This window comes from Mesoplodon bidens (genome assembly GCF_964165515.1).
Source record: "Mesoplodon bidens genome assembly, chromosome: 4".
Taxonomy (NCBI): domain Eukaryota; kingdom Metazoa; phylum Chordata; class Mammalia; order Artiodactyla; family Ziphiidae; genus Mesoplodon; species Mesoplodon bidens.
The window spans coordinates 174,417,585-174,432,494 of NC_138160.1; the positions used below are offsets into that span (position 1 = coordinate 174,417,585).

Consider the following 14,910-nt stretch of genomic DNA (forward strand, 5'->3'; position numbering starts at 1 on the left):
GAGGGGTATGGCTGAGCTGAGGAATTTGGGATCTGGCCTTGGAGAGAGAGCTGGGATCCTGGGCCTGGGTGAGGGATTGCATGAGGCAGGGGGGACACTGTGGCCAGCTGCCCTCAGCCCCCTGACCTCACCTGCTGCTTCCTGAAGCTCAGCATTCTGGGGTTTCCTCATAGGTCCCTGCACTGAGTTGCTCAGGAGCAGGTAGCTGGAGCCAGGTGACCGACAAGGTCAGGGCCCATGGGTAGACTGGGAGCCCCCTCCAGGGTGTCCTGTCTCCCTGTGGCTGGGGAAGGATATAACCTCCTCCTCCCTGGGCAGGCCTCCCAGAGCTCCATGGGCATCAGCCCTGGACTGGCCATCACATGTCTCCAAGGCCACTAACCCCTTCTGTGCCACTTGCCCCTGCTCCTGACAGGCAGTGCTCAGTGTGACCAGGACGCAGGGACAGTCCCTGCTGATGTTTGTAGGGGTCTTGTCTAATGTTGCCCCAGACACCAAGGGAATGTGTTGGGTAGGGACAAGGGGATCAGGAGGTGCTTCTAGTCAGGTCCTGGAATGCCTCAGGACTCCTTGGGTTTGGCACCAGGGCCCCACCCACACCCCTGTGAGGAGCTAGATATAGTGTGAGGCAGGGTGGGAGCCTGGGCTTGGCTGAAGCCCAGTTCCTGCTCTGCTACCCACTTCACTACTCACCCTCTCTAGGGTCTCAGATGAAAAGGGGTGGGCTGGTCTGGTGCAGAGCAGGTCCCATTCAACCCCAACGTGCAGCATTCCCGTGCCTCTGTCAGGCTGCAGGGCCCTTCTGGGGCCTTGCTGAGGTCCTGGGTTCATCAGGCAGAATTCCTCAAGTTGGGGGAGGCACCTTGGGTGCTGGTTGCTCTGTCTCTGCCTGTCCCTCAGGTGGCACCCAAGGCCACACTGCCAGGACAGTGGTGTCAGGTCCTAGCTGAAGGGGGCCTAGACTCTGAGAGTCCTGACATGGTCAGGAGCTGGCCAGGATGCATCAGTGCACCTTCAACACATCACTCTGCCCTCAGGCCCTGACCAGGAATGGGTGTGTACATCACGCTCCCTGACTTCTTGGCTGGGTGACCTGGTCACTTGCCAGGTGGGGGCTCAGCAGCTCCACAGCCCCTCCACTTCCTGGCCCAGAAACTTGGCTCAGTGTGTGAAGGGCTGGGTGAGAGCCCCAGGGGAGGAGCTTCATGGTGGGCTGAGGGTCCTCCCTGGATTCATCACTCGTTACCCAAACAAGAGAGGCATCTGGCCTCACACAAGGCTGTCAGTATCCATTCACCGGAGCTTACCTAGCATCTACTGCACACCAGCTCCTTTTAGCAGGACATGGGGTTTATGGAGTGGAAACAGCCACCAAGTCCCCCTCCTAAGCTGTGGTCACAGCATTCCTGGGCTTGAGCTGGGAAACTGCCCTGCATCCTGGCAGAAGCCCACAGTGAGAGACATGAAGTGGATGTGGATACGCAGGGTATACCAATGTGTTTATACCAACTCTAAAATTTACAATGTACTGTACACACTGTCAAGTCTGTGACTTAAATTTGTCCTGCTGACCAGTATCATAGTGGTCACCAGAAAGCTATCCCGATACCAGCAGGATGCAGAAAGGGGGTGCACGGGGCTGCAGAAACCAGCCTATCTCAAGGGGCAGGGGCAGGTCCATCAGTAGAATGGCAGGGGCCACTGGTGGGCTCTGGCCTTTCTCACGTCATGGTGATGCTTGCTGGAGATACAGAGGCTCCCAGGCCATCTGGAGATGGACTGGGTGTCTGTCTCCATGGCACGAATCACCCACTGAGAGTGACACTGCAGTCACCCAACCCCTTGGCTCATCGCCGAGGACAGACAGACTGACCAACAATGTGAGCCCCACTGTCCTGAAGGCAGGGTCCCTGAGGCATGTGCCACCCCTGTGTTTGGAGGCTCTGGGCCCTTCCAGGGCTGAGGTTCCACAAAAGGTGGAGAAAGGTCTCCTGTGCTGTGTGGTCACTGTGATGGGCACCAGGCCACAGCGTCACGGTTTGCAAAGCAGCGAGGCACCAATGCCTCCTCCTCCCACTGGGCTGGCTGGGGCAGGGCGGCAGAAGGCTTCTGCTGGCTTCCTCTCCTCCTCCTCCTCCCCCTCCTCCTCCTCCAGCTCAGTGCTTTTCACGTCTTCCCCAGAATAGAAGACCTGCAGATTTAAACATGCTGAGCGAGGGTGGTGAGAGCCTGCTGGCCCGGCCCGTGGTTATAATCCCGTCCAGCCCCCCACCCCACAGGGGCATGTGCAATCCTCTTGGCTCAGTCCTTAGAGCCCGCTGCTGCGCATCATTTCCAACCTCCGCTCGGCTGTGTTAACAGGCCGAACAAGCAGGAGGTGGTGTGTGTCTCACTTTCTGGCATAAGAGTATGGACTGCGGTTGCAGGTCCTGGGGTACACCTCTCAACTGCCCATGGGGCAGCCTCCAGTCGTGGGGGATCGTGGTTCCAGCCTCTTCTCCCTACCCCAGCGCTTAAGTTCCTCCCCCACCTCTAAGACCCTGGTCTGACCTGCCCCCTCCCCACGGAGGGGCTCCCAGGAAGCTGACAACCGGGTGTAGATGAAGTCCCTCTACTCTGTCTTGGCCCCAAGCGCCCACCCGCTCCCTCCACCTGCCTCCCACACTTGTCTTGGCACAGAGACTCACCTTAGAGATTTCCACCTCTCTTTTTCTGTTTGGTTCTCTGGACTCTCACTTTCATAAGAAGCCAAATAAAGACCTAGTCAGAAAATGAAGTGATATTATGCATTTATGAGCCAGGACAATAACCTCTTCTACACCCAGAGTCTCACCTGCTTTTTGTTTTTAAATTAAATTGTTGTTGGGAGGTAACTGTAGATTCACAAGCAATTGTAAGAAATAATACAGGGATATCCGTGTATCTTTTACCCAGTTTCCCCCAATGGTAACCACTTGCTAGACTATAGGACAGGATCATCACCAGGATTTTGGCGCCGACACAGTCAAGATATAGAACATTTCATCACAAGGATCCCTCATGCTACCCTTTTATAGCCACACACACTTCCCTCCCATCCCCACACCTCTCTTAACCCCTGGCCACTACTAATCTGTTCCCTGTGTCTATATTTTGTCATTTCAAGAATGTGATATAAATGGAATCACACAGTATGTAACCTTTTGGGATTGACTCTTTTCACACTGTAATTCTCTAGAGATTCATCCATGCTGTAGTGTGTATCAGTGTGGTTCATTCCATTTTGTTGCTGAATCGTATTCCATACCATACTTTGTTTAACCATTCACCCACTGAAAGACATCTGTATGGTTTCCAGTGTTTGGCTGTGACAAATTAAGCTTCTGTAAACATTGGTGTATGAGTTTTTGTGCAAACATGTAAATTCATTTCTCTGGAATAAATATATGCCCAAGAGTGTAATTGCTGAGTCACATAGTAGTTGCATACTTAGTTTTATAAGAAACTCTTTGTCTGGTTCTACATCTTGAAGATTTTCTCTTGCTTCTTTTTTTCTAAAAGTTTTATAGTTTTACATTTTACATTAAAGCCTGTGATCCATTTTGAGTTAATTTTTGCATAAAGTGTGAGACTTAGGTTGAAGTTCATTTTCTGTCCTATGGATGTCCAAATGCACCTGCACCATTTGTTGCAATGACTATCTTTCCTCCACTGAATTGCTTTTGCACCTTTGTCAAGAATCACTGTGGGGGGCTTCCCTGGTGGCGCAATGGTTGAGAGTCCACCTGCCGATGCAGGGGACGCGGGTTCGTGCCCCGGTCCGGGAGGATACCACGTGCCGTGGAGCAGCTGGGCCCGTGAGCCATGGCCGCTGAGCCTGCGCGTCCAGAGCCTGTGCTCCGCAATGGGAGAGACCACAACAGTGAGAGGCCCGCGTACCACAAAAAAAAAAAATCACTGTGGGTATCTTTATGGGTCCTCTATTCTGTTACATTGATCTATGTGTCTGCAAACACCACACTGTCTTGAATACTGTAGCTCTTCAAGCTATTTTGGCCTTAATATTGGGTAGAGTGATTCCTCCTATTTCATTCTTCTTTTCAAAATTGTTTCAGCTATTTTAGTTCCTTTGCATTTTTATATAAACTTTAGAATAACCTTGTCTGTATCTATAAAAACTCTTCCTGGAATTTTGATAGGAATTGCATTAAATCTGTCCTGAAATTTGGAAAGGAGAACTGATATCTTTGCTGTGTTAGAGTCTTCCAATTTATGAATGTCATGTCTCTCCATTTATTTAGATCTTCTTTGATTTCTTTCATCAGCATTGTGTAGTTTTTAGTGTACAAATTCTATACATCTTGTGTTAGATTTATACCTAAGCATTTCTTTTTTGATTGATTGTAAATGGTATTGTATACTTAATTTCAGTGAACTCATATTCATTGTGAGTACATGGAAATAAAATGATTTTTGCTTGTTTATTTTGTATTCTGTGATGCTTGCTGAACTCATTTTGTTCTAGGAGTTTTTATGGATCCCTTGAGATTTTTTACATCTTCTGCAAATAGGGGCAGTGTTAATTCCTTTCTGATATGTATGCCTTTTATTCCTTTTCTTGCCTTATTGCACTGACTAGGTCTTCCACCAATGTTGAATAAGAGTTGTGAGAGTAGACATCCTTGAGTTGTTACCAATCTTAGTGGGAAAGCATTCCATCTTTCACCATTAAATATGATGTTAGCTGAAGGGTTTTTGTAGATGCAATTTATCAAGTTGGTAAATTACCTTCTATTCTTATTTTTCTGAGAGTTTTTACCATGCACGGGTGTTGAAATTTGTCAAATGCTTTTTCTCCACTGATTGACACAATCTAGTTTTTTTTTTGTTCTTTGGCCTGTTAATATGGTGGATTATATTGGCTGATTTTCAAGTATTGAATAGCCTTGCATTTCTGGAATAAGGCCACTTGGTCATGATATATGATTATCTTTATATTTTGCTGAATTATACTTGCTAATATTTTCTTAAGGATTTTTTGCATCTATATTCATGAGGGATTATCTGGGTAGGGTGTATTATCTGTACTGTCTTTGTCCAGTTTTGATATCATGATAATACTAGCTTCATAAAATAAACTGGGAAGTTCCCTCCTCTTCTTTTTTTCTGAAGGAGATTGTGCAAAGTTGGTGTTACTTCATTAAATATTTGGTAGAATTCTCTAGTGTAACTATCTGGGCTCAGACATTTCATTTTGGGATGTTTTTAAATGAAAAATTCAATTTCCCTAATAGCTATAGGGCTACTCAAATTATCTATTTTATGTTGAGTTGTGGCAGTTCGTGTTTTTTGAAGAATTGGTCCATTTCATCTAAATTGTTAAATTTACATGCATAGAGTTGTTCATAGTATTTTCTTACAAGTCTTTTGATGTTGGCAGAGTCTGTAGTGATACCCTGTTTCATTCCCGATACTAGTAGTTTCTGTCTTCTCTCTCTTTTTCTTTGTCAAGAAGTTCTTTGCTAGAGGATGGAAATTTTATTGTGCCTTTCAAAGAACCAGCTCTTCAATTAACTTTTAAAAATTGTTCTGTTTTCTGTTTCATTGATTTCTGCTCTCTTGTGCTCTTATTTCCTTCCTTCTGCTGACTTTTGGTTTATTTTGCTCCTCTTTTTCTAGGTTCTGGGGGTGGGAACTTAGATGATTGAGTTGAGGTGTTTCCTTTTTTTCTAATGTATGCATCACATGCTGTAAAATTCCCTCTCAGCCCTGCTTTAGCTACACCCTGCAAATTTTGATAGCATTTTCATTTAGTTCAATTTTTTTTTTAAGTTTATTTATTTATTTTTTTAATTAGTTTCTAGTTCAATTTTTAAAAAAATTTCCTTGAGACTTCTTAACTCATGGATTATTTAGAATTGTGCTGTTTAGATTATAAGTGTTTGGAGATTTTCCTGTTATCTTATGTTATTGATTTCTAGCTTGATTCCATTGTGATCACATACTGTGAACACATGCTGTATGGTTTCAATTACTTTAATTTGTTGCACTTAGGATACGGTCTATCTTGGTATATGTTCGTGGGCAAATGGAAAAAATGTGTATTCTGCTGTAGTTGTATGGAGTGTTCTATAAATGTCTATTAGATCCTATTGTTTGATGGTATTGGTGAGTTCTGCTATGTCTTTGCTGATTTTCTGTCTAGTTGTTATATTAATTGTTAAGAGAGGGTGTTGAAATCTCCAAACTATAATTGTGGATCTATTTATTTCTCCTTTCAGTTCTATTGGGTTTTGCTTCATAAATATTGCAACTCTGTTGTTTGGTAGATACACATTTAGTATTGCTATATCATCTTGGGAGACTGACAATTTTGTCATTACATAATGTTCCTCTCTGACTCTGGAAATTTTCTTTCCTCTGAAGTATACTTTATCTGATATTATTATTGCCATTTCTGCTTTCTTTTGATTAATGTGTCCCCATCCTTTTACTTTTTAACCTGTCTACATCATTATATTTGAAATGAGTTTCATGTAGGCAGCATACAGTTAGGTCACATTTTTAATTTACTCTGCCAGTCTCTGTCTTTTACTTGGTGTATTTGGACCACTTACATTCAATATAAGTATTGATATGTTAGAGCTTAAGTCTGCCTATTTATTTATTATTTTCTATTTGGTCTGTGTTTTGTTTTGCTTCTCTTTCTGTGGGTTACCTGAACAGTTTTTAGAATTCCATTTTGACTTATCTACAGTAAATTCCTAAAGGATATTTTCACTGGATATAGAATTATGGGTTGGCAGTTGTTTTCTTTCAGCACTTGAAAAATGTGTCACTGCCTCTGGCTATGGTTTCTGATGGGGAACCTGATGTCATTTGAATTGTTTTTCTCCTATAGGTAAAGTATCATTTCTCTCTCATTGCTTTCAAGATTTGTTTCTTTTTCTTTAATTGCCAGAAGTTTGACTATGATGAGTCTTGGTATGGGTTTCTTTGGGTTTATCCTGTTTGGGATTCACTCAGCTCCTTGAATCTGTAGGTTTATGTCTTTTCCACATTTGGGAAATTTCCAGGCATTACTTCTTCAAGTACTTTTCAACCATACCCAATTTGTCCTCTTCTTCCCAGACTCTGATGACATGGGTGTTAGATGTTTTGTTATAGTCCCACTGGTCCCTGGGGCTGTGGTACAGTCTCTATTTTTCTCTGTTGTTCAGATTGTAAAATTTCTATTGTTTTATCTTCCAGCTCACTGATTCTTTCCTCTGTCCTCTCCATTATGCTGTTGACCCATCCGTTCAGTTTTTTTATTTTAGTTATTGCACTTTTCAGTTCTAAAATTTCCATTTGGTTCTTCCTTATATCTCCTGTTTCTCTGCTGAGATTTTCTATATTTTCACTTGCTTCAGGGAGCCTGAGACTGACTGGATTGCCAGCATGCCCTGTCAGGGGAGGTCTGGTGGAGCTGAGGGCAGGACCAGGCTTTTGTCAGAGGCTTTTACCATCCCAGTTGGGGCCCAATAAATCTTAGGTCCCTTCTCTTGAATTTATCAGCTCTTTTGGGGGGGTGGGTAGAGGGAAGTATAGGAAGAAGAGAAGGTCAAAAAGGAAGGTGCTTCTCTCTAAGGGTATTCCAGAAGGGCAGGGATTTTATTTGCAAGTTCATAGCTGTCTGTCTGACTGGCACACAGCAGACTCTCTAGAAGTATTGTTGACTGAAGGAGTGAATGAAATGCCCCCACCCCACCTCTGCCCTTCCTGCCTCTAGACTCTCCCCACCTCTCTCCTAATGTGCCTTTGACACAATTTATTGCCCAAGTTCCGCTGGGTAATGACAACAGTCATCATAATAACTAGTGTAGTAGGTTGAATAATGGGTCCCAGAGATATTTAGGTCCTAATCCCCTGAATATGCCCTTTTGGGACTTTGCGGATGTGATTTAGTTAAGGCTCTGGAGATGAGGAGATTATCTGGGTGGGCCCTAAATGCCATCACAGGTGTCCTTATAAGAGAGAAAGGGGAAGACGACTAAGAAGGCAATATGATGGTGGAAGCAGAGGCTGGAGTAATGTACCCTGAAGATGGAAGAAGGGACCACAAGCCAAGGAATTCAGGCAGCCATTAGAAGTCATAAAAGGCCAGGAAATGGATTCTCCCACCAGAGGCTCCAGAAATAACCAGCTCTGCCAACACCTCTATTTTAGCCCAGTGGAACTGATTTCAGACTTGCTAACTTCTGTAATCATAAGAGGATAAATTTATGTTGTTCTGAGGCACTAAATTTGTGGTGATTTGCCACAGCACCAATAAGAAACTACTACAACTAGTATTGATTGAGTGCAGTCCTGTGGGCTTTGCTTGTGTCACGTCAGTTAATTCTCACCATGGCCCTGGGAAGTAGTTTCTCTCATTACCTCATTACCTACCCTTTATAGATGCAGTAGGTGAGGCTTAGAGAGGGTGAGAAAGCTGCCCACGGTAACACAGCTCTGCGGTGGGAGCAGCCAGGCTGGTTTATCCATCAGGCTGCTGAGCTTCTCATGTATGTGGGGTAGGGGAGACTCCAGATATGGATGAGACCCCCCAAAATTACTGCTCCAAAATATAAAAAATAAAATGGCAAAATTGAAAGTATTAACGATTCAGAAGCAAGTCATTAAAAAGTCCTTCCCCCTAATTTTTTATTTTTGGCAGAATATGTTTTCCTGAGCACGGGTATGGGTCCCTGTGTAAAATGCCTGCCATGACAAGGAGCCAGGCCTCCTGTGTGCTGAGCAGGGTTCTCCCAGGGTGGTACCAGGGCATCCTGCGTCCAGCGAGCACCTAACCATGGGGCCACTCTGCTTCCCACAGGGCTCATCAACTCAGCCAGATGACTGTTTGCTTCTCCAGCACTTTCTCTTCTGGAGGAGGGAGCTCCAGGAGTGTGCTCATTTAGCAAATTCATAAGCAAATCTGTTGTGTCTGACAAATGATCGGATGGAAATACTGACTATTTAAGGGGACAGACATCAACAGTGCTCTGGAGAAAGGATGCTTCATTTCATGCTGGTGTGTATTACACATGAACACACACACATACACAGGTACACACTCACACACGCAAACATGCGCATGCACACACCAGTTGTGGAAAGACCCACGGTCAGCCTAGTGCTTTGCCACCCCCACATGAGCCCTGGAAGGGCTGTTTTTATCATCATGCCCACTTTCTGGATGAGGAAATTAGGGTCAGACATTGTTCAGATTTACAATGTCCAATGACATCTAAACTGTGCCCGGGGGAAGCCTGGCCTTGGGGGCCCAACCTGCAGCTCCTCGGGCCCTGTCCTGTGCTCTAGGGGTAGCAACTCTTCAGTGGGGGATGCAGACTTCCCTGCTTCCTCGCAGACCTAGCACACATGGGCGTGGTGCACCCCTGCTCAGAGCAGGGGCCCTGAATGGTGATGTGACCAAGAGACCACCCACGAGTTCTGTGGCTGGGGGTCAGGGAGGCCATGGGGCCACCTTACCATCCTCGCTGAAGATGGGAGCAGTGTGCAGGTAGTGGGTGATGCTGGGGTCTTGTTCGAAGGGACACTCCACTTGTTTCCATGTGATGAACTCTCCTACTTGCTTGGCCAGCTCCAGAAATTTCTGCCAGGGACACAGAGACACAAAACGATGCACCCTGAGTGCCTGGAGGTCACCTGTGACAGTGGGGCCGGCCCTGGCCCAGTGTTTCTCATCATCCCCAGTGAGGCCTGCCTCTAGGGTGGGCAAGATGGGACATGGGGCAGAAAAATGACGGAATTACCCATCAGGAAATCTGGACATTTGTCACATCTCTTCATTTTCTCTGAAGAATTTGCTACGCCCAGCACCTAGGATTCACCTGTCCCCCTTGTCATGGCGAGAGAGCAGCCTTGGGCTATGTCATCAGCAGGCAGTGCATTTAGCTAGAGGTGACTATTACTTTAGTTTCGTTCTGTTTATCTTTGTGATTATCTCAACTAATGGCAAGCGATATATCCCTACTTACAGCAAGTTAGTTTACGTAGAGAATGAGACAAATACATTTAAATAAATGTATTTAAGTAAAATTTAATTCAGTTAAGTAGAATTTTAATTGAGTAAAATTTAAGTACATTTATTTAAGATTTTAGAAACTGCTAACTTAAAGCAGGATTTTAAATACAAAGCTGTGACTGGGTGAGAACCCCACTCTGTGGCATTCTTTGATCAGCCTTGGTGTCTGCCCCCAGTCCCCCCTGCCCATGCCCCGGGATCTGGGGCCACATGAGTACCCTGCCTTCTTGCCTCTCACTGCTCCCCCACCCATCCTTCCGCCCAGGCCTTGATTCTGAGGACCAATTCAAGAAAGGCAAGAGACAGAGTGTGCATTGATATCACCTGGAGAGTGAGCTCCCAGGCCCCCTTGGCCCCTCCAGTCTCTCCCAAGCCCAGCCTCTTCCATGTCGCCTCCAGCCTGGACTGCCCCCTGGGATGCAGAGCCCAGGCATCCTGCTGGACTGGGCCTCCTCCAGCTATGCCGGCCCCTAGGGGTAACCAGGCCTGTGGGCAGCATGTGACGGTCTGCTGGGGTGTCCATGTGAGGCCCCACAGCAGAGGCAGCTCCAGGCCAAAGGGCCCAGGCATTCACTGTGGGCCCTGTCAGCAGGAGACACGTGCAGAGCCTTTGGCGGGCCATGCGGCATGTCCACTCCTCCTAGCCACTCTGTGTGGTCATGGTGGCAGCCCTGTTTCACAGAGGGAGAGACTGAGGCTTGGACTGAGCGAGGGGCTGGCCCAGGACTGCTGCCCCTTGGAGTTGGAGGCTGAGTGGGCCAAGCACTAGGGGAGGGCTGGCCCTCTCGCAGGAGAAGAGCCCCTTCTCTCCTGTGGATTGGGGGGTACCACTGCTCATGGCAGGCTCTGACTCAGTGACCATCTGCTGTCACTGTCCTGTGCCCTTGAGGCTCCTCGGCCCCATTCCTCCCCCTCCCCATGCCTAGCCCACCAGCCACTTCGAGACGTACACGCTGGGTAAGCCTGTATGTGGGGTCGAGACATGGAGTGGATCAGCCTGGCCTTGCTTCTAAAGAGCTTGGGGACTTGGGTGCTGTGACTGAGGGCTAATAGCCCACTGTAGAAGGGGCCTCTCTCCTCCTCTGAGATCAAGGGGAACTTCCTGGAGGAGGGAACATTTGAGCTGAGAGTGATGAGTGTCTGCAGAGGGAGAGGAAGTCTTTCTCTCCTTCCCACTCTGCCTGACACTTCCTCCTGTTGCTAAGGGCTCCTCCTTTGGGAGGCCTCTCCTGACCGTGAACTGTGCCCCTGTGCAGCTCCTGTCACAGCACCACGTCAGCTGTCACGGTGGGTCTGCTGGGCTGTCTTTCTCGCCAGCCTGGTGCTCCTTAAGGACTGAAAATGATGCTACTTCACCTGTGCTAGACACGAGGCCTGCACAGAGTGGGGGTCAATGCCTTCATGAGCCTCAGTCTCTTCCTATGGAAGATGTGGGGAGACCCCAATCATCCCACTCTGATGTTGGCTGCGAACTGCTGCACTCTGCCTCGGAGTCCTCCTTTAATGCAACCATTCAGGGCCAGAATTCCTGCTCTGGGAGCTTTTATCAGCCTGCTTAACCAGGTGGCAGGCCCTCCAAGGCCCCTGGACCCTACCTCAAAGTTGACGTGTCCATTGGGGAGGCGGTTGGCACAGCCTTCGTTCAGGAAGTAGATGTCTTTGATGAGCAGGCTGAAGAAAGGGATGACGATCTGGAAGGGAGAGGGTGCAGATCAGCCCTCAGTGGGCCTCCCCACCGTGGCTGCAGTGGAGAGAGGCAGCCTTGCCAGCAGCCACCTGCCCCAGGGACCTCAGATACAACACCAGGATGCAGAAGGTGGGAGAGACTTCCCACCTGGGCAAGGCTGGCCAGCCTCAGGGCTTCATGGGCCATAGGCTACTTAGTACGTACCATGGGGAGCAATGTGGAAACCACAAAGAAAGGAGGCACAAACTGAGGCCAGACCGTTTCTTCCCAGGTCCCACCAGACCCCAGTGCAGTGCTGATTGAGCTCCTACTGTATACAATGCCATTCCCCCTCCTATTGGGGCTGGGTGAAAGATGCAAAGTTTCAGTGGCCTTTGAACATTTCTCCCATCGTCTGTTGGGAAAGGCCAGTGGGAGCTTCTCCCCACAGTCTAGGGGTCCACAGACTTAGGTCTCCTGAGTCATGTGCCCCAGGAGGAATGGAGTGTGCCGAGCACACTGTTAAATATAAAATAAAAATTTTAGAAAAGAATAAATATACTGAAATAGAAAAAAAAATTTTTTTTAAGTTTTGGTTTTATGAATCAAAAAATATGCTAATGGAATGTGAATTATCTGCTTTGAAATTCTGTGGCCTCTTTTAAAAATATACATTTAACAATTTGCCATTCTATGTCTTTCTTTTTTTTTTTTTTTTTTTTTTGCGGTACACGGGCCTCTCACTGCTATGGCCTCTCCTGTTGCGGAGCACAGGCTCTGGACGCGCAGGCTCAGCGGCCATGGCTCACGGGCTCAGCCTCTCCGCGGCATGTGGGATCTTCCCAGACCGGGGCACGAACCCGTGTCCCCTGCATTGGCAGGTGGACTCTCAACCACTGCGCCACCAGGGAAGCCCCATTCTATGTCTTTCTTGATGTTAAAGATCTGATCCTGCTGCACTATGGTAAGGCTAAAAGCATCCCTAACTCTGGTTCCTGAAGGGACAGGCGTATGCGCTCAGCCTGAGAAGGATGGGGTCTCTGTGTTTCACTGTCAGATGTCTTGTTTCTCCCTCCTTGTTCCATACCTGCTAACCCCTAGAGAAAGGAGTCCAACTGGTAACAGCTCAGACTACTCTTGGGGAACCAGCTGGGTCTACCTTGTGTTGTGGGTTGAACTGTGTCCCTCAAAAAGTTATGTTCAAGGACTTCCCTGGTGGTGCAGTGGTTAAGAATCCTCCTGCCCATGCAGGGGACACAGGTTCAATCCCCGGTCCGGGAAGATCCCACATGATGCAGAGCAACTAAGCCCGTGTGCCACAACTACTGAGCCTGTGCTCTAGAGCCTGCAAGCCACAACTGCTGAAGCCTACTGAAGCCAACTGCTACGACTACTGAAGCCCACGGGCCTAGAGCCCGTGCTCCACCACAAGAGAAGCCTGCGCACCACAGTGAAGAGTAGCCCCCACTCGCCACAACGAGAGGAAGCCCGTGTGCAGCAACGAAGACCCAATGCAGCCAACAATAGAAAGAAAAAAAAAGTTATGTTCATGTCCTAAACCCCCCAGTGCCTATGAATGGGAACTTATTTGGAGATAGGGTCTTTGCTATGGATGGAATCAAATGGAGATGAGGTCACATGGATTAGGTGGGCTGGTATTTTTATAAAAAGAGGGAAATTTGGACACACACTGGGAAGGTAGTCATGTGACAACAGAGACAGAGATGGGAGTGATGTGGCCACTAGCCAAGGAGTGCCTATGGCCATCAGAAGCTGGAAGAGACAAAGAAGAATCCTCCCCTAGAGACTTTGGAGGGAGCATGGCCCTTTCAACCTTGATTTTGGCCTCTGGCCTCCAGAACTGTAAGAGAATACATTTCTGCTGTTCTAAGCTACCTAGTTTATGTGCTTTGTTATGTCAGCCCAGGAAACTAACACATCTGCTCTGCCCTTAGGCTCCAGAGCTGGGCACATGTGGCCAGGCCAGCTAGGGCCGGCTTCCAGCCCATCACCCTTAGGACCAGGCACCAGGCCCTGACACTTCTGGCACAGGGACTGCCTAGGTCATTCCCCATCCAAGCTGACAAGGGCTTTGATGTGAGGACCTGGGCACTGACCACTCGGCACAGCATAGAAGCATGGATGGCTCAGCTGGGCAGGGAAGATGGGGAAACCAAGGTCCATAGAGCGGCAGGGCCTGGCACAGGTCATCCAGCTAGTGATCACCAGGGCCAGGACCAGAGCCAGGTTTAGCAGGGTTTGTCCACAACTGGGGGGTTTCCTGGGATGCAGGACTTGGGGCAGCCCTAGGCAAGCTGGGATGGACTGGTGACCCTAGATTTATGTCACTTCCACAAACATTTGCTCATGTCTTCTCTATGCTAGGTGCCGGGGCTTGGGGGACAGTGAGAGTGTGTCACACACATTCATTCCTGATCCCAGTATAGTGGGAGACAGTCAAGGGAACAACCTACAGAACAAGGAAGCCTCATCTTGGCTTCCCCCACGCTGGCTTTAGTCCCTTTCTGTGCTCTCAAAGAGTCTCCACTTAGGCCCTTGTCAGCAGGGCATCGGTGGTGGGCCTGAGTGCTTCACTGTGCTGAGGTATATACACATGAGATCATGTTTCATCCTCCTCACTGTCCTGTGAAATAGGGCTTTTATGACCCCCACCTCACCGATGAGGAAGCTGAGACTCAGAGAGGTTAAGTAACTCATAGAAGCTCACACAACAGTAAGTAGTAGATGCAGGACTAGGATTCTGCTCCAGAGCCCTGTCCTGTCTTCTTCCTCACTATGCCAAGACGGAGGGTGGTCTCCATCCATCTCCCACCACCCACACTGGTGCTGAGTCCCTGGTCCAGTTCTTGGGCATGATGGCTGAATTGAGTTGGAATGGGGAGACCCACTGAGACGGGCAGGGGTGGGGATTAAGGGCCATGGGACTCTGGGGACAGAGACGGCTCCTCATGGGCCTGGTGCAGGTTTCCTGGTGGCAGGGCCATTGAAGCGGTCCTCTGGGTGGCAGCATTTCCCACGTGTGAGAATTTTTCACCACTTCTGTCTGTCCACATGACTGTAAACCTGGGCCCTTGTTTTCTGGACCTGAGCATTTCCATCAGAACCCAGCTCAACCTGGAGGGCACCCAGAGAAGCCTGTGTGAAGGCTGCTTTGTCACAGAGACTAGGGGAG

General features: G+C 48.1%; 1 protein-coding gene across 1 annotated transcript in view; it reads right to left on the reverse strand.

Moving 5' to 3' along the window:
* Window positions 1–2,152: 2,152 nt before the first annotated feature.
* The window catches only part of RASGEF1C (RasGEF domain family member 1C), a gene marked incomplete at its 5' end in the record, with an annotated part of 33,201 nt that continues 20,443 nt past the window's right edge, over window positions 2,153–14,910 (reverse strand). The window contains 4 exons of the mRNA XM_081233168.1: window positions 2,153–2,191; window positions 2,688–2,760; window positions 9,496–9,619; window positions 11,647–11,742. Of these exons, the coding sequence (XP_081089294.1) occupies window positions 2,167–2,191; window positions 2,688–2,760; window positions 9,496–9,619; window positions 11,647–11,742 (318 nt within the window). The 3' untranslated portion in view covers window positions 2,153–2,166. The remainder of the gene's footprint in view (window positions 2,192–2,687; window positions 2,761–9,495; window positions 9,620–11,646; window positions 11,743–14,910) is intronic.